At 39.0% G+C, this 20657-nt stretch overlaps 1 protein-coding gene across 4 annotated transcripts in view; it reads left to right on the forward strand.

The window, feature by feature from the left end:
- PARD3B (par-3 family cell polarity regulator beta) overlaps window positions 1-20657 on the forward strand; it is a 644857-nt gene that overhangs the window by 353849 nt on the left and 270351 nt on the right. For all 4 annotated transcript variants that reach the window (XM_038422313.2, XM_043505627.1, XM_038422315.2 and 1 more), the window contains 2 exons: window positions 8078-8263; window positions 16960-17130. In XM_038422313.2, the coding sequence (XP_038278241.1) occupies window positions 8078-8263; window positions 16960-17130 (357 nt within the window). The remainder of the gene's footprint in view (window positions 1-8077; window positions 8264-16959; window positions 17131-20657) is intronic.

Here is a 20657-nt window from a genome sequence, read left to right on the forward strand (position 1 = left end):
GCTCCTGACTTGCAAGATGCCTAGTTCCATATTGACAGGTTTCAGAGTAGCAGCCGTGTTAGTCTGTATTCGCAAAAAGAGAAGGAGTACTTGTGGCACCTTAGAGACTAACAAATTTATTAGAGCATAAGCTTTTGTGAGCTACAGCTCACTTCATCGGATGCATTTGGTGGAAAAGTTCCATATTGTAATTCATATCACTCACAGGAACTACTTCTATTTTCTTGTGGGAAAGTCTCATTACTAATTTACAATGGTTCCCTTTGGCATCTCCACAGCCCTAAGAGACTTCACCAAGTGCTAGCAGTCTTGGCTGCACATCCAAGAAGGCAATGGAATCAAGTACCATAGTGATAACTGGCTCACAGAGGGTCAATCATCACATGAGCAGCTCAGCCAGGCAGTCCTGGATCTTTTTGCTGCTCTTGGCCTCCAAGTCAAGATAGCAGAGTCCACTCTCACCTCTATTGAGTTGATTGACCTACCAGTTTTTCCCCCCAAATCTCATACCACTCGGAGGCGGGGAGGCCAAACTTCACACCTTGGAAGTTATCAGATCTGTCTCAGTAATTCTGCCATACCATTTCTAATGTTCACCAACAGAATGAAGGATCAACCAGTCTTCACCCAAAGAGTGTTGAAATGGACTGTCTCAGAACATGTTATACAGTAGCGTGGTGGACCCACCTCAGTAGCTTAGGACCTGTTTCATCAGGGCTCAGTTTGCCTCTATAAATTATCCCAATCTCAGAGATTTATACAGCATCTACCTGTAGTTCAACTCATACCTTTACTCAGCATTACTCCTTGGTAAAGGGCTCCATATCCAGCGCCTGCTCTGGCAAAGCTGCCCTACAGTCATTGTTTCAGTAGGTTCTAAGTACCCATCTCCAGGATGTGAGTTACTGCTTCAGCCACCAGAAGTGGAATACATGGGGACAATCATTCAAAGAAAGGCCAGTTAATTTATCATACAGTAACTTTGGTCTTCAAGATGTCAGTGTATTCCATAATCTCTGTTCGTTCTCTGCTACTATGGAGTCGTTGGCAATCTGGATTCTGTTTTAGTTAAGAAATTGGAGAGCGGTTGTGGTTGCCCTGTCCTTTGTACTCTCAGCTACAGGGTGCTAGAGGGCTCCACAGATACTACTATTGAAAAGATTCCAGTTTCATAATCATGGAGCACATGTGCACCAGAAGAGGAATATCTATGGACAACACATCTCGAAGAACCACAATTACTGTAGGTTAAGTAACCATTCTTTACTCAAGCACATCCCTGAAGTTTTTATTTCCTTTAGGTTCATGAATATATCTAGGCAGAATTAAAATTCAGCACCTTTTGATTCCCCATACTTGTAATTTAATATATATATAAAGGATTGCTAGGGATCATCTTGTGGCAGATGCATGATGTCGGGAGCATGAAAAGTTCAAAAGATTATTATACTGAAATGTGCCAAATGCCATAGGCCTTGGGAGTAGTAATACATTTTTGTATCTATAAATGTTATATATATCCTTGTGAACTAAGGATTGTATACTAACTCTATGGAGGAGGGTTACTGAGTTCGCCCAAGAAGTAAAATCAGTGGGGGATAATTACTGCAGACCCTAGGACTGTGAAACAACTTCAGAGAAGTACCATCTCTTGAGGTGATTTACACTTACTGGTTCAGACTGTGTTCAAGAGGTCCACAGACAAGGAGCTTGTGGTATAAAGGGCCAGACTGAACTGGCTGAGAAGGGCCCTCATTTTGATCCAAAAATGACATAGGATTGTAATCAAGAAGGAAAAACCCTACTGGAAGGGTTTGAGGGACTGGAAACCTACCAGCGTCTCCATGTGGAAGATGAGTGACCCTTAGTAAGCTTAGCATTCATATAGACTGTTTTTTCTTTGTAATACTTTTGTCCTAAAATAGACTGTATTTTGAGAAAGCTGGCTGGCCACTGGTAACTCAGGCATTGTTTCTGAGAGAGCAATCTGCAGATGTTGGACTGACATCAAACCTGCTGGGATAGTCAGTGAATCGCAGGGGACTGCACCTAAATCCCTGATCTGGAGGCAGACACGCAGGTCCTTTCCCATAGCGAGGTGAGGCCTAAGACCTAAAGGGCACCCTTGAGGATACTGTGGAGGGAGCAGAGGTGCAGTTAAACACAGAACTGACACTTGCCGTACCACTGAATTGCTTACCTGGCTCTTTGTGGTGGAATGCAACTTCAACACTACACCACGCTTTAAGAGATGTGGATGTATATTATATATATTGTGGAGGAAATGTCACCTTAATTACTGCCTGCAGTAATTCTAAAATATTGGTTGTGTTGAGAGAAAAACCCTAAGGTGATCCAGCAGAAACTCACATTTGTATTATTTTGGACACTCACTGTACTCTTTCTGGAACAGAAACTTGTTAGTGTGGCAGCTTATTTCATTCACACCATCCTCAAGTGAACTAGGATTATAGGATGATATCAATTTTGAAGTAAAGAACTGAGAGCAAAGGTATTTCTAATAGAATTGAAGACTTAGTGCGTCAGAGTGGAGTTGTTTCAGAGTAGCAGCCGTGTTAGTCTGTATTCGCAAAAAGAAAAGGAGTACTTGTTGCACCTTAGAGACTAACAAATGTATTAGAGCATAAGCTTTCGTGAGCTACAGCTCACTTCATCGGATGCTTTTGGTGGAGTTGCTTTACCAGACCATAAGTCTTTCAGTCAAGGATTACTGCTCTGCTGTAAAATATTGATGCATTGGGATAGCATTCTAGCAATGTAAGGGAAATTTAGGATTTGGGAAAGTAGTTAGTAGCAATGAATATTCATGATATATGAGACTGGTTTCCCAAAAAAGGCAGTTAGCTGGACAAATTCCCTTACTTTTAGGAAGGTTGCAGCTGTTTATGGTCACCAGTGAAGGGACATCTATTATGAAGAACAGAAGGAGTATGAGAATTTAAAGTTACTGGTATATTGAAGGAAACCAAACTTTTAGGAAATGTATTTGAATTTCTTCCTCTGCCAACAGAAATTTTCAGTAGGTTTTTCATTGCTGTAGTTGTCTGTGATGAAGTAATTGCTACTTGCTATGCTGAGCATCCAAGCATTTGTGGTTAGATTCCATGGAATAGGTAAGGAATGATCTGTCTTGAGTGAAGAAATAAGGACAGGATCACCGTAGTTCCATGCTGAGCTGTGGAATTGACTTTTACATCTGATGCAGCTTTTCTCTTATCTATCCTGTAAAGAGTTGTAGTCAGTCTTCCATGTCCTTTTTTGCTGTCCTCTTCCTCTCACGCTTTCTTTGCTGGTCATTATCACATGTGCCGCCCACCTCAAACGTGCTCCCAGGCTTTCTATCACTAAGGGTATGTCTACACTGCAGTTAGACACCCTTTCTGGCTGGCTGGGCTGTGTCAGCTGACTCGGACTCGTGGGGCTTGGGCTAAGGAGCTGTTTGATTGTGGTGTAGACATTTGGACTTGGGCTCCAGATCCCTCGTGAGGTCCCAGAGCTCACTCTCCAGCCCAAGCCCAAACATCTACACTGCAATTAAACAGCCTCGTAGCCCAAGTCAGCTGACATGGGCCAGCTGTGGGTTTTTAATTGCAGTATAGACATACCCGAAGAGTTTCAAGTTAATCTCCCCACTGATTTCTTCCATGTGCCTTCTAACCTCTGCTTGTCTTCCATTCTCCTCAGTATATTGTTTTCTACTACTGTATGTTTTTTTCTTTCCTTTCCATCAGATCCACCCTTTCCAAACCGTAGAGCAGGCAGGGACAAACACATGCCTTGTACACTTTTCCTTTCAGTTTGTTACTTAATTGCTGGTCCCACCGTACTCCTGCCACCTTTTTCACTGCTGCCCATGCATACTGGGTTCTTCTTTTCAATTCTCCAGATTTCTCTCCGATGGAAGTAAGTGTATTTCCCAATACAAAATTCTTTCTTCTGTTTCAGCTTCTCTCCTGAAACTCCTATCAACAGCTCTTTCTCCTCCTTCGTTATTTGCATAACTTCACTTGGCTTTGCATCTATCTTCAAACACAGATGCCCACTCTGATACCATATTTACCACTTTCTTTTAGCTATCAGCCAAAAGGGCCAGATTGTCAACATTCATTGGCTGGATCTTAGGGTAAAGCTGAATGTAAATATGCACCCAAGAAGGGGCAGTTTTTAAACCAATTTAGTTCTATTGGATAAGGAGTAGTTGTGAAAGGTATTGGGGGGATTGTCTGGAGAGTTCCTTGAATAATAGGTACAAGCAGCTGTTGTTTACATTGAACTTTAATTTACTGAGGTTTTCTTATAATAAACTTACTCGATTCTTAGAGTGCTGCAGTGAAAGGGTTGTGAAACTATAAGGATTCCAAACTGGGTATTGAAGGAGAGCTGAAAGAAACCTAATACTGAAAAAAAGGAGTATTTATATCTCACTGAACATATTTGAAGATCTCATTTGATACAGATAGCATGTCTAGGCACTCATACGATAACCCAATGGATTGGTGAAAAGCACTAATGCACAGAATACGTTTTGTAACTAAACGTAAAAATGTTACGCAAAACTTGAAGAGTTTGGTTAGCTTTTCACATGTTTTTAGCAGTCTACTTGTATGGGAATCTAGGGTAAAACTGAACTCACTTACATTTAGAAACAATGATATAAAGCATGTGTTTGTAGTTATTATTTATAGTATATAAATGTACAGTAATTGCCTAGTTATTGTTGTCCACTAGATTTAACATCATTTTGCAGCTTCTGTTATAAAATATTCTGTCATTTGTAGGGACATGGCAAAAAAGAAAAAACACCTGACAGAGCAGTTCAGAAGTGAACAGTCTGTTTTATCCATATTGTCTCTCCTGTCATCATTTGAGGACACGAGCAATTTTCCAACTTCTTCACTATAAAGATCTGTCTTACAGCCAGACTTCCTTGCACTATACTGAGGGGGCATGAAGGTTTCAGTTGTACTGGCTTGGTATGATGATTGGGAGTTGTTTTATGTTTTGTGGTGTTTCAGCAAGTGTTTATTTTGTGATCCAAAAGGATACTGACAGAAAATCCCAGAGAATATATAAATGAATGATGTCAGCAAGTACACCCAATATTCATGATGTGAAATGATATGTTTATATGAGGTATCATGAATATTACCTGTCCATTTCCTATGCTGTTAGTTGAAAATAAAGCTCCTATTTGGTGCAGCAAGCAAGTAGCAGGCAGAAATGTAGGTGATCCCATTTATATAGGGCATTTGGGGTGCTATCATTGCATTAGGAGATAGTTAAGAAGTTTGCTGTGGTTGTGGTATATATTTTCAGTGAGAAGTCAGATTTTTTTATTGGTATTTTACTTTGGGTCCAAAATTTAGTGCCACTCCTCCCTTCCCTCCTCCCCACCCCTCATTTCAAATGCTGTCAATAGAAGATCTGGTAATCTCTCGCTTCCCCCCCCCCCACCCCCATATATATAATTTATTTATTTAGTGCCCTATCTCCATAATATCTGAGTATTTATGCTAAAACTCTTCCTCCCTCACACTGATCCTGCAATTGTCAGATTTGGGCTGCAGTTCATTCCATATCTAAGATTTCTTATCATAGAATCATAGAATCATAGAATATCAGGGTTGGAAGGGACCCCAGAAGGTCATCTAGTCCAACCCCCTGCTCAAAGCAGGACCAAGTCCCAGTTAAATCATCCCAGCTAGGGCTTTGTCAAGCCTGACCTTAAAAACCTCTAAGGAAGGAGATTCTACCACCTCCCTAGGTAACGCATTCCAGTGTTTCACCACCCTCTTAGTGAAAAAGTTTTTCCTAATATCCAATCTAAACCTCCCCCATTGCAACTTGAGACCATTACTCCTCGTTCTGTCATCTGCTACCATTGAGAACAGTCTAGAGCCATCCTCTTTGAAACCCCCTTTCAGGTAGTTGAAAGCAGCTATCAAATCCCCCCTCATTCTTCTCTTCTGCAGACTAAACAATCCCAGCTCCCTCAGCCTCTCCTCATAAGTCATGTGCTCTAGACCCCTGGCTAGGTAAGATGCACCTTAGATGAAGGATTCCCTCTTTTGAGCCACATTGTGGGATACATACCTTAGCAGAAGATTCCTAGCAGTCCCATTGTGGTAATATATTTCATAACTACAAATCATTAATCAGTAAGATAGTCTAATGAACTTCAGCTAGAGGGGAGGCTGTGGTGCTGCTCGTGGGCCATGTGATTAAGTGACTTGACTGAACTCATATGATGAGCCAGGTGACAATACAAATCCAGACATCCAACCATATTCTCTAACCACTCTAGCTCAGTTTCCCTTATTTATTTTAATTCATTGGCTTTGGGAACTTTTACAGGACTGTTGCCTCCATATGTTATAATTTTGTTAATTATTTATGTAAGGAAAAAATGCCACAGAAAGTTGTGTACTTCAGGTGAACAAAGGCAAGCACACAGTAGTGGAGCAAAAGTAGTAGAGATAAGCTAATGACGTCAAGACAGTAATTATCAGTGTCAACACCGTGCCATTTCTGTATTTTTCAATTAAATTAAACTAATTGTCTTCCACGCAATTAATTTTTAATAAATATTTGTATTTGGTACATATTAGAATCAAGGTTTATAGTTCTAGCTCACTGAATAGTGTGACCCCTCCCTCAGACAGTAGTTACTTTCCGTCAGCAATAGTGGCATCTTAGATAAATGTAAGTGAATCATGTATTCAATTGACACTATTTCAATGATTGACATTCACTTACATTTAGTTTTTACCCTTATTGTTTTTGATCACACCTCTTGCTGCCCATGTAGGGTGTTAAATTATTGTACAGTGGTCTCAATCCACTGCCAGTTGGACAGAATAATAAACTTTAAGGTCATAAAGGAACCATTATGATTATCCAGAAACCAGCCCCACAACTGGCACACGTTGACACTGATGGACAATGTCAGCAGACACGGCAAGGATGTGGGGCGTGAACTTCCTTGTACCCATGGAAGTGGTACAGGAGAACCTCGAAGTTACAAACCCCTCGGGAATGGTTCCTAATTCTGAACAAAACGTTATGGTTGTTCATTCAAAAGTTTACAGTTGAACATTGACTTAATACAACTATGAAACTGTACTGTGCAGAAGAAAAATCCCACTTTTAAGCCATCTTAATTGAAATGAACCAAGCACAGAAACAGTTTCCTTACTTTGCCAAATATATTTTTTAAACTTTCCCTTTATTTTTTTAGTTCTGTGCTGTATTTGTTTTTTTAGTCTCTGCTGCTGCCCAAATGTATACTTCCGGTTCCAAATGGTTGATTGGTCAGTTCCTAATTCTGGTGTTTGTAACTCTGAGGTTCCACAGTACCTCCAAGTTAGGTTTGAGGAATGTTGGCAGGCCAGTGTTGAGAAGTTTCCACTCCCACTTCCTGTGTGGTGCCCATTCTGTGGATTAACAGAGGACTTCAGTCCAGGGCCTTTGATAAATGCTAACTTCAGTTCTGCTTTTTAAAATGGTATTTTTCTGCATATACCATTTTTCTATTAATTTTGTTTCTTACACTGCTGCTCCAAACTTTAAAAGAGATCCAAGGCATGCACCAATTCATCCGCTAAGGGTGTAATTTTTTTTAAGGATTTAGCTTAGAACAGTATGGAATTGAACCACACAATTCTATTAAAATCAGTGAGCGCTACATGTAAAGGCAGTATGAATTATATGAGTACGTTTTTAATGTAGCTGTTCGTATATGTTTGAAATGCAGAGTCCTTTGCCTTAAATGTCTTGCAGTATCAGACTTGTAGTACCTTGTGCTGAAGTGTTTCCATATTCCATGTAATCATATTTATAAATATTTTAATAATATATATTAGGTCACAGAATCATGTGACCAAATCATAGGCAATAGTCCAAAAGCTATTGACTAGATAAAGGAACTATGGTGCAAAACTATTTTTAGTTGCATGAACCTGTCCAAAGAATTAGATCTGGGAAACCTAGAATGTACTGTGTGTGCAATATTCTTCTTTTTTCCTCCACTGTTTTCATCTTTCAATTTCTCCAACAGAAAGGAGAGCCCAACTGCAGTATTCTTTCACTGGAGACCACAGAACAGCTGACCTTTGAGATACCTCTGAATGATTCAGGTTCTGCTGGACTTGGTGTCAGCTTGAAAGGCAACAAATCTCGGGAGACCGGGGCTGACCTTGGGATTTTCATCAAATCCATTATCCATGGAGGTGCAGCTTTTAAGGTATGGAAGAACTGTATTAGTTCTTGTCTGGTAGCATTCAGATGTTTACATGCTCTTCTAGGAGTTTTTCGTGAGAGAGTTCTTGTCTTCTCACTTCCAGAAAATTACTGGAATGCTCTTCTAAACAGTGCTAATTCCAGCACATCACATAATAATATCCTATGTACATTAACATATATAAATATATATATTTAGCTCACACACCAATATTTACCTTATAGTTAAGATTGCTCAAGTGTTTCTTTACTCTATAAAGAGACCTTACAAAGATGCATATTTGTACTGAAAAAAATGTATGTTTTTCCTTTTTTTTTTTAAAGTGGTGTCAGAGTTAAGGCTGTTCATTTGGGTGAACTTTTGCGGAATTATCTGTGAGCTTTGTGGTTTAGTGTATTTTGGAGTGAAATAGGCTTTGGGTAGAATTTCCAAAAATGCCTAAGTGAAGGAGAATTGGGCCTCCTTCATCACATAGGCATTTTTGAAAAGTCTACCCTATGTCTTAGAGTTGAGAAGTCTGTGATTGTATTTGGTGGGGGGTAAGAGATGTGAATTGAAGTTGGTTTGGCTGTTAATGTTGCCTAAACTGGTGATTTCCTTGATTTTTAATTTGTGCTGATGGGAAATACACTTGAGCAACTTTAATTGTACGTTAATGGCATTTTTGGTATGAGAACTTCCTTGGTGTGGTGGTGGGGTTTTTTTTTTTTTAACAACAAAAGTTTTAAGTAGGCCTGGTGTGTAAGTACTGAAGGAGGGAAAACTAAGCTCTGGTAGATACCATGAGTTACACCATAGTAATGGTGGTTACTGCAGTGGGACTCTTCTGCTTGTAGATTTTTATATACGGAGTGTGTGTATTAGGGGCAGGATTTATAGTTTTATGGAATGTGAAGGAAGGAAGATAATAAGGGCAAGCCCTTTTTCCAAGTTGAAAATGCTAAACTTTACATGCTTAAGATATCTAACATGGAGAAAGGTGTTTCTCTGTCCCAGTGCCTCCTATTCCTTCTTTTCATTCCATATCTGTCCCTGACCCCTACAGGTGCCCTCCATACCCTCTGAAGCTGAGGCTTCCTTGTTATCTATCATCCTCTAAATCAACCATTCCCCTTAGTTTTCTGTAGACTTGCTAGAGTTTGTGACAGAAAGCCCTGAACTCTCATACCTAGCAAGGTCTGCCAGAATGAATGCCACTCTGGAAGGTGTTGAGACTCCATAGTGCAGTGGTGCAGTGTAAGAACTTGGATAGCATTGTCAGATGGGGAGGTGACCTGGGAAGCAACCAAAGCTGGCTGTGAACATTCAATGCTCTGCCAGCCTCCGTGATGCAAGAAAACAAATCAAAACAAAAGTTATAACAGAAAAGCCAAATCACATTTTTATTTTTAATTTTTCTCACAAATAGCTCCATGCTGGCCTTTAATGTAAGTTGAAACCCTTGTGAAATTGTACATTTGTAACTTGAGATTGTGATGTTATGTGACCTTGGGGGGAAAAAAAAACTGTGAAACCTGAAAAGAGCAATTTTTAAACCTTCTTGAATTGTACCACAAAGGCACTTAAAAGTGTGAAGTGCCATAGAAGATTACAGTTCTTGCAAAAGCCCATTTTTGAGAATGATTTCTGTGAATGTTCCTGTTTTAATTAAGGGATTCATACCTTGCTTTAAGTGGAGAAGTCAAAACAGCCTTAACTACTGAGCCATTAGGGCAGTGATGCCCAAACTGTGGTGCATGCCCCGCTAGGGGGGGCGTGGAGGAACATTTTTTTGGAGGGGACGGGGGAGTGGCGAGGTCTAGGCCAGCCCCCATGGGAGGTGTGGAGAGCTGCCACTAAGCCCCGCTCTGCCCCTGTCTATTGCTAGGCCATCTCCGCCTCGAGCCTCAGCTCCTCCCCCATTTCCAGTTCAGCCCCCAGCGTATTGCATGTAGCATTCTCTCTGGGCTGCTTTTAGTGTGTCCAGAGTTCCAAGGGTGACACAGCTGGACCCATAAAGCAATGTAAAGACAATGGAATTGCAAACTTATTTAGTGTTTACAAGAATAAAAATTCAGCAAGTCTGTGAGATGGAGAATAATGTATTCAATCTGAACTGTCAATGGAAACCTAGTTTGTCATATTTTTACTTGCCAATCAAAATATTGTTAGTATTATGGACAAAGCGTGCCTTAGTTGAGATTAACAACAGTTGCATAGAATTGATGTCTGAGCTGAACACAAACTGATAAATCACAACATTATGACTTGTTCATCTCTCTCATGGAAGTAAGGACTCTTGTTCACTTTTTTGATTAAAAAGCACTTGAATAACTTGCTAATGTTTACTAAATTTATTGGCAGCAAGTTCACCAAATAAAATTTGAATAGAGATAGCTTTAGTGAAATTAAAAACAAGAGTCTTAATCATCTTGTCATGTAATACATTTAGCTGTTTTGGATCTACAATATAATATTTTCTTTTGTGTTATCTCGGCAGATCCTAACAATTCTATTTTCTGTAGAAACGCGTTTAATTCAGTCTGTGTAATTTCCTCTACTGACACTAACGTACTGAGTAAGACAATTCACAACATTAAAAACTACACAACCACATATTTACAGATGGTGTTAAATGCCAGATGGCATCAATCAAGGCTTTAGCCTTTATATGACTGTTTAATACTTGGTTGTCTTTATTTACCTTTCTAAAAAAGGAAGGGGGTTGTTTTTGTGACAGCAAGAAAATTGGTTAACCAAGAAACAAAGTTTATTTCACTGTTGTTTTTTTCTTTGCTGGGGTTTTAAACATCAGAATTTTACCCACTGACCTACTCCCCTTTTACCAACAATGGGATGAGCATTTTCCCCTATTCTCCAGTTCTAGAATTGTGTGAGTGTTTTAAACTCTGTTTATTCTAGTATTGAGACTCCATGTATAGTTAGAAACATATATAACAGATTTAAACTCAAATATTAACAATTAACATGTCTGCCAAATTCCTCCAACCATCTCCCCAACTCTTTCCATTGCTGTTGTTTATCACAGTACATTTCCCTTTGTAGAGGGTGAAATTATAAAGAACATAAGGGAAAGAATACATATAATTTCTTTCATTCTAGGGTCACTGTTTCTTTCTTTTTCCATCTGTATAGTTGATAGTGCAATACTTTGGGATAGATAGCTATATCAGAAATGTATCTATGGAGATGGTACTAAATTGTATGTTAAAGATTTTTCATATATTTTAATCTATGATAGTGCAGCCTGACTATGGTGCTATTTTCCTCATTTTATAGATGGGTCACTGAGAGACACAGTAGCTTGGCCACGATCACAAAGGGTAGGGAACTGATTCCAGGTTTCCCAAGTCCTAGGTTAATCACTGGACCATTCTTCCTCTCACTGTACTTATATATGCATGCCCTATTAACTACTGAGAAAAATCTGCTTACATTGCTCTAGGAATGAACCACCCAAATGACCTGTTCACAAAAGTTCCATTTCACAAGTTGCTACGTTAGGGCCAGTACAGCCCTTAAAAACAGACAGGATACAAAATGTCCTTTCACAAGGAGGAATAATATGCTGCAATGGAAGGGGGCAGTCCAAAAAGAGGTTGCTAATTGTCCACACCTGCTTGGAATAGAATGATAGATGAGTTTGATAAAGCAAACGTGATAAGATAATGTAAAGGATATCAGAACTTATAGAGCTGTTGATATAAGGAACATAACTGTTGGAGGAACAAAGAAGCCAGGTTTTCCTATAAAGCCTAGGGACTTCCTCAGACAGACACACACATGCTGCTGCTAGACATACAACCCACGCTCTCTGACTACCAAGGGGACAGCTCCTCTCTCCTGTTTAGAGCAAAGACTGTGGGAACTTTCTAGGTACTATGAAAACAGCCTTCTACTGGCTCAGATAGCAAGTCCCACAGTCATTCCCAAGTCTGGATCTTTTTCAAAGTAGCCCAGTACAATACAGCCAAGTCACCACACCAACCTGAATTGTGTTATGTAAATAAAGCCTACTCTTTCTGGGTTTCCAATTCTCTAAATTCCTGTGGTTGGCTATCTTGCACAGCACAGTCGTCACCCAACTGTAAACAACTATAAAATTCCTTGCATCAATTTAAACTGTGTGTGTGTGTGAGAGAGAGAGAGAGAGAGAGAGAGAGAGAATCAGGACTTCTAACATTTATGTTAAAAGCCTTGTGTATTGGGAATTTTAAATTCAAAGCTTTTATTTGCACTTATTCTGAGCATTTGCCCCTGCTGTTTGTTGTACTAGATTCTAGAACCAAAAACACTTGAATTTAAGCACATGTATTGCTTTTCAGTGAACCAAGGTTCTTTTGTGAAATCGTGACTACTGCAAAATCAGGAAGTTCATAACCCTTTAGGCATGAGGATGATCTCACAGTATCTCACTTTTGTGGCTGGAATGTAAAAATGAATCTGGTCTTTGTTATATTGTTAGATTTTACAGTTTTGAAAAACAACCTCCTCCCACACAATCACAATTTGTCTCCAGAAGAGCATGAATACAGATTTGCAGATCAGCTTGAAGTCATCAGATTATTTCTTACCCTTTTACAGATCACATATACCAGCAAGAGACCAACGAATTTGTCTCAGCATTGCAATAGATGTAGTGCTACAAATTGGATATTTATTCATGGAAAGTGCCTTTTTATGCTGTCCAGATGTCTTTAATGTGTCAGAGTTTGAAAGACTTCTTTCACCGATGTCTCTTTTCCAGAATGAAAAGAATGTATTAGGTTATGTACAAAATGCAAACAATTTTGGTTGGTTAGTATTATCTCTAATCAGTCTGGACAGAAGATCTGAAAACAGGCCAACATTTTTCAATGACTTCTGAAATTTTAGCACAGTGATTTAACTCACTTGTTTTAGCAGGCAGTGAAGAAACCCAGTAAAGAAGTTGTGAAAAATGTAGGGGGAAATTGAAATCTTTAGGCTAATTTTTATATAGAAAATTGAAGTGTATGTTATAGATTTTAGAGAATCCCAACTCATCTAGTTTACCCACAAAAACCACCAGAATACCTAGTGATCATTGGATAACTTAACTCCTCCTGCAGTTAGTGTTACATTTTTCCATTGCACTATTTATTTATTTTTTAAGAATCCTAATAAGAATACTAATGAATTTAAAGAACTGTACAAGATTAAACCACTATTATACTCGATGATTGCTCCTTGAAGACCCACATCAACATCCTTTTGTGATTTCTGCAAAGAATGTACTCTTTGGCTTCAATAGCTATAAGTGAGGTATTACTAATATTCATGACATTTGCAGATATATAGCACCTTTCATCTGAGGACAAGATGCTAAAGTGCCCATTGGGATGAATGTGTTTAGATGCATCCTCTTACTCTTTAATTGTATTATTTTCAATTTCACATGTCTTGTAGCATGCTGGCAGTGCATTTGGGATGGAATCCTGCTCCTCCCTCACACATCCTCCTCTGTAGCTGAAATGCAGTAGAATGACTACTGTAAGCTTTTTCACAGCAGAGATTGTTTCTTCCTATATGTTTGTACCACACCCAGCACAATGGAGTCCAAGTCTCTTTGGAGGCTCTAGTAATGTAAATATTAGTAGTTAATTGTCTGGGGTGGGTCAGGGAACAGAATGGCTGCACTGAATGCCAGGAAGCAGTTTGCTCAGAGGGAAGGAGGTCAAAGGTGGTCCCAGGTAGTGGCCAGAATGTGATTTTGAGAGGGGAAACTCCATGTAGGAGAATACAGTGCCAGGGCCACTATTACAGTCAAAATGCTAAGTGTCCTGTGGCCTGCCTACAAATAGAGGTGGCCATAAATTTACCTTTTGCTTTGATTCCCCACATAAATCACATTTACTCAGACTATGCCGGGGACATTAATTTCATTCTTAATGACTGTGGCCCACTTGCAGGTTCAAAGATAGAATGAAAAAATACCAAATTTGTTCAAAATCTAAAAGTTGTTTTCCTAATCAAAAGGCAGAAAGCAATCTTTTAGAGATAAAAGGAAAAGTACAAATATGTAGCCTGTCTTGAGCCAAGCGGCTTATCTTGCAGTACAGTGTACTAACACTAGACCATAACACCAGTAATGTGAAAATCTGAGTTTGAGGTTTGTTCAAACATTTTCCCTACTCTTCAACATCACAGAAAGGCTCTATGCTAAATAACTTTCTCCTGATCCCCTGCAAAAACAGTATTCAGCTGTCTTCCAGCTGTTTGTCTTTGGTGGGATGGTTTCATAGTTATAAATGTACTGCGTTATAAAGCATATAGGACTACTTTGCTTTTGTTCAGTCCATCAGATATGTCATGAGCTTTGTATTTAAGCCTACCTCATTTAAAGAGGTCAAAAAAGCTTTTAAGAACTGAGTTTATAAAAGACAGCCAACATTTACAGAAATACTAAATCTCACATGAAAGGATTTCAAAGCAAAACGAAGAAAGTACAGGAGTTTCTAAGACTGTACTGATTAATTTAAAATAATTTATTGGTATATTCCTGTATGTAGGCTAAAATTTGAAAATGTCTATTGTATATTTGTACAAGCAGCTTTGACAGATTTTTAAGCAAAAGGGCTTATTCAGAGATATATCCACAGAACAGGAAAGAGACTATGGGATTGTATGAGAAGAATATGAATCTGTTTAAAAAAAAAAATCAAAATCATTAGAGACTTACAAATAGAAGGCTTTTTTCCCTCATGCTCCCATTGAAATCAATGAAATCATTCATTTTAGTGAATTTTATTAGGGCACAAAGGAATTAAAACTGATGTGCAAGTAATAAAAGGCCCAGTCACAAAGTGTTAACTCTTTTCTCTCCCTTCACCTTCACATATTCTTGGGCACCATTTTTTGTATGTGGTGGAAGGGTGGGGCTATATGTAAATTTATGTTGGCATAAAACACAAACAATGGAGTGTTTTCCACTATATTCCTCCCAAATGGCACAACTGCTTCCTGTGCTCCTTTCCTGGCCCCTCTCTATGAAGGTCATAATCCTCCTTATTTTCTTCTGTCCTTTCACCCTCCCTCATTGTTTCACTCATCTTCCAGTCCTCTCCTTCCTCCTTTTCCCTCCCTGTTTATTTTCCTTTTCTGACCTCTGTTGTTCCTTTTAGTACTTTTAGTCCTTTTAGTCACTGTTTTCTAATTGTACCCTGCTCTGGTAACAGGGATTGATTCCCTGTTCCAGCAAAAATAATATTTAAGAAAACAGGTTTAACATGGATACTGTCAGTCACACAAAAATCATTTAGTTAGACTTGTCAGCAATGCTACAAGAATTAATTGAACATCAGTGTGATAGAAAAATAAAAAGGGAAAAGTATATACATTTTGGATTACACAGCTATGAGATGTATAAACAGTTCTGACGAGGACATTATAAAGAACACATGAGCTCATAATTGAACTGAATTCATTTGAAGCCAGCTAATGTTTTTTGATCCACGTCCTTTCCTGCTATTCTTTCAGCCCTTCTTCCCATTCATGCTAGATTTCTTCAGTCTCAGCCCCTTTCTCTTCCTTCTTTCAGAGTTCTGACACCAACTTGATAGTTGTGAACTCTATGGGTATGTTTTCACTACCAATGTTAAAGCGCTGCTATGGCAGCTCTTTAATGTGGCTGTGTAGTCGCGGGACCAGTGCTGGGAGAGAGCTCTCCCAGCGCTGTAAAAAAAACCCACCTCCGCGAGGGGAGTAGCCACGAGCACTGGAAGCATGGCTACCAGCGCTGGTGCACTGTCTACACTGCCACTTTACAGCTCTGAAACTTGCATCGTTCGGAGGGTGTTTTTTCACCCCCCTGAGTGAGAAAATTTCAGCGCTCTAAAGTGACAGTGTAGACAAGGCCTAAGAGAAACCTTCAATTCTTGATCAGCGGAATTTTTCTGTGTTTTTATTTCTCTGTATTCTCTGCATACAGAAACGAAAAAATCATTCACAGATATTAATAAAAACAACAATATGCCTGCTAAAGGCAGAAAATAAGTGTCCATACGTTTATTATGCCTACAGCTGTCAGCAAACTCTGGCAATGAAAGTGAATGGATTTCTTCAAAAACACAAACCACTCTAGATGGCATAACTTCAATTTTGTTATTGGCAGCAGGGTTAGCTGTTAAAATATATGAAGAGCTTTTCGTTACGATATGGATGCTTTCGTCTTAGTGACCTTTCTGTATGAGAACACTTCCTTATATGGTGGCATATTCGCTATGGCATGATGAGCACTGTAGGACAGAGTCATTTGTGGAGCTGTATCGTTTCTTAGCAGATTCTGACAACAGAAGCACAGAATTTTAAAATGTGCTGCAATGTTCATTCTTGGTTGTACAACAGCTATTGACAGATGTGGTGTATGTTCTCTAACCCAGTGTCCATATTCCCATTTTCTCCTCTTTAGAACTCATACAAAGTACAGTGTGGACGAAGAGGTGCCTATGTTTTTGTAATTGTCTTGTGAACCATACTTCTCAAATACTGGGAATTGGCCAGCTTGAGCTATCTAGACTTTTTATGTAGACTTGGTGATATTTACAACTGGATTATATGTAGCTTCTAAGAAAGAAACACATGACTGTATCTTGCTCTCCTATATATGTTGTCCCTACATGGTATTAATATTTAATATTAATAATTAATATTAAATATTAATATTTTTGGTTGCCTTCTAGGATGGCCGCCTGCGAATAAATGACCAGCTGATTGCAGTGAATGGAGAGTCTCTTCTGGCGAAATCCAACCATGAAGCCATGGAGACGCTGAGGCGTTCCATGTCTATGGAAGGGAACATTCGTGGGATGATTCAGTTGGTGGTTCTCAGGAGACTGGATAGACAAATGCAGGTAATGCAAAAAACTTGTTCATGAGTTAGACCTCCTTGTGGTAAGCAAAGAATTGTATTCACAGTTCCATTAAGAATAGTTATTGGGGCAATTCTCCATCCACCGTTTTGAAAATATCTTCCTATTTCTATGTGTGTGTTAAAGATACTGGGTAAAATCCTGGCCTCATTGCAGTCGGTGGCAAAACCCCTAATTGATTTCAATGGGGTTACAATTTCACTCACCGTATGGCTTTAACTAACACTTAAAAAATAAACTAATTAAAATTATAGTTCTGACTCCATAAACATGGCACATCCCTGCACTGATTCAAAAGAGCGCATTAGTACTTGCGTTAAGCAAAGCCACTTTTTAAAAAATTTACTACAGTTCTGAGTTCTTGAATGTTTTGAACTTGGCTCTAGGAAATGAGGTGAGCGATCTGTGTGACTCTACTATGCTTGTAAAGAACTGTGCTGTCTGCCCTTGGCTTCTGGAGGTGCGCATCCACCCGTCACACTAATTTTTACTTTTCCTTTTAAATAACTATTTTTTACTGGATTTTCAATATATATACTGTTCACAAGAAACAGCTACAACTGTGATTAAGAACAAAAAGAAAAAAGGGCCTTTAGAAATCACATGATAGTACTCTGGGTGAATGTTTGAGAATAATATTTTGTGTGTATTTATATGTAAAAGATAAGAGAGAATGGTTGTTCTGGGGAAGGGAAGCTGCCTTCCCTTAAGCTGTGAATAGTTAATGCTATATGATAGATTCCACTTCACTAGTTATATTTAAACTTGCTTTACCTCCCACCTGGATTGACCAAAAAAAAAAAAAAACTTGCTAAATTTTATACCGTAACTGCACTGGGAAGTTGCTTTTCACAGACACTTTACACTGTGACATAGCAGAGAGGGAGACAAGGAAAGCAAGTGTGTAGTTTACCTGGGGCATTTTCTAAGATTATTGGCTAATATTTTCAAATCTTTTCCTGTAGGAGACAGACCCTTTATAATCTTATTACCACAATTAGACAATCAATGGTGATACCATTCTAGATAGGTTGAAAGCATGTTCTAGGGTTATTATTCTTAAATTTAAGAAAGCAAATTGATTCAACTGCTGTTATCTTTCATGGTCTGTACCTTATATAAAACTAGTATTACGCATTTATATTTATTCTGTGCTCTGATGAGGTATGAATGATAACTCACCTACAAAGAAAACTACAAAGAAAGCTTATCATTGCTATTTTTAAAAAGTCAACTTTGGCAAAAATACTACAACTGAATTATTGATGTAATAAAAATACAAGAAGCTGCTTTTCATCGTCAAAGTATATAGTTTTATACATTATCCAGATGTATGAAACACATAAACAATTCTGACACATGCCCTGTGAAGAATACATAATGAGCTCTTGATTGAATCAAATTCATTTTAAACAGAAATTAATTTTTATAGAATGTGCTCGAGGTTCAATTGTAATTCCATTTGAGGCTGGAGACTAGCAAAATGGGCCATGACCCATTCTTTCCCTTCCCCAAAACCATTTCCTGCCTGCTACATTCCAGCTTGGTATAAGCAGAATATGTTTTAAAATCCATTATTTGTTTTATTGGCCAGGACACTAATGGAGGCCTTCCATGACAGCTCTGTTTTACAAGCTGAATACTCTAATTAAGCTGGTTACTGATCAGTTGTTGGGATATCGATTTGCGTCATTTATCAAAGATCTGGAAAAGCAGATTTTTTTTGGTTGTTGTTGTTAATTTAAGGCTGCCTCTCCCAGTGGGTGCCCATTTTTAATTTAGTAGTAGTAGTTTGTATCAGTGCAGGGCTTGATTTAGCCAGCAATATACTTCCAGAAGGTAATAGATGTGGATCACTTGGCATAAGGAATAAGTGGTAAATCTTCCCAGTGAAACTTGAAGAATTCTGGTACACCAGAGGCACATATAATTGTTAACAATGGGTCTTCCCCATAATAAAGAGACTCTGAATATACTATTTAACTGGCTGTGAATAGAGCATTGAAATGAGGAGGAGGGGAAAACAGTCAATATGTTATTTGCCCAGTGGCTACTGAAAGAAAAGAAGAGGCTTATGAGACTAGGTCTGTAGCTGTCTCTGTGTTGTCACCAGTAGGCTCTCAACATTGATGAAGTGGTCTTAACGTGGCCTTATGGCCATCCTGTCCTTCTCTGGGAAATCAATAGTCTTATAAGGCAAAAGAAGAACCATATAATGATCAATGGCAAATGGCGATGCTCACTTACAGATGTGAATGTGAGAAGGGGTGCAGATGTTGGCAGCGACCACAACCTTGTGACAGCCTCCATCAAGCTAAAACTGAGAAGTGTGGGTCCACCAAACAAGGGACATAGACATTATGATATTGACAAGCTAAAGTCCCTTGAAATACAGAATGCCTTCGTTCTGCAGTTAAAGAACAGGTTTCAAGCACTTGCAGACCTTGATGAAGAGGAGGGGAATGTAGATGACGAGAACAACAAGAAGTCGGACAAAGTAACAGCAATTTGTAAACAGAGCAGTAAAGCCTGTCTAGGCCACAGGCAGAAGAGAAGGAAGGGAGTGGATTACACCCAGCACATGGAACGCTATAGAGACCAGACCAGTCCTGAAGAAGAAAGTTTTAGACACAAAATCCCAGAAACTAAAGGACAAATACCACAAGTATATCACAAGGCACACCAGGAAGTCAAATGCCTTGTGAGAGCGGACAAATGGCATTATATTGATAATCTGGCAACACAAGCGGAAGATGCAGCTGCTTGTGGTGAACAAGGAACTGTCTACAAAATGACATGGCTTATCAGCGGTAAATGGCAGACACCAACAAACTACTCTCATCAGGAACAAACAAGGACGTTTACTAACAACCGAAAAAGAACAAGAAATGCGCTGGACAGAGCACTTCAAATAATTGCTGAACAGGGAGCCACCTAAAGAGGAAGCAAACATCCAGGAGGCAGAAGAAGATCTTGAGATCAACACAGACACCCCAACTAAGGAAAAGATCATTCAAGCTATCAAATCTTTAAAAAATGGGAAAGCCCCTGGCAAGGATAACTTGAATGCAGAATTGTTCAAGCTAAATCCTAAATTAGCAACATCTATACTGACCCCTCTATTTACATCAGTCTGGGAAAGGGAAAAAGTGCCAGATGAATGGGGTTATAGTGAAGATACCAAAGAAAGGAACTCTCAGTGATTGTAATAACTGGCGTAGTATCACACTTTTATCTGTGCCAAGCAAAGTATTGTGTAAGATCTTAGTCCATCGTATATCAGAGGCAGTTGATTGCATTCTGAGAAAAGGGCAAGCTGGTTTTCAGAAAGGGCGTGGATGCACAGACCAGATCTTCGCTATACAAAACATAATAGAACAGTGCTTAGAATGTCAATGGCAACTCTACATAAATTTCATAGACTTTGTGAAGGCTTTATTTAGCATTCATAGGACCAGCCTATGGCACATTCTGTAGGCATATGGAATTCCTTTCTGTATAATGAACGT

The sequence above is a fragment of the Dermochelys coriacea genome, chromosome 11 (assembly GCF_009764565.3).
Source record: "Dermochelys coriacea isolate rDerCor1 chromosome 11, rDerCor1.pri.v4, whole genome shotgun sequence".
Lineage (NCBI taxonomy): Eukaryota > Metazoa > Chordata > Testudines > Dermochelyidae > Dermochelys > Dermochelys coriacea.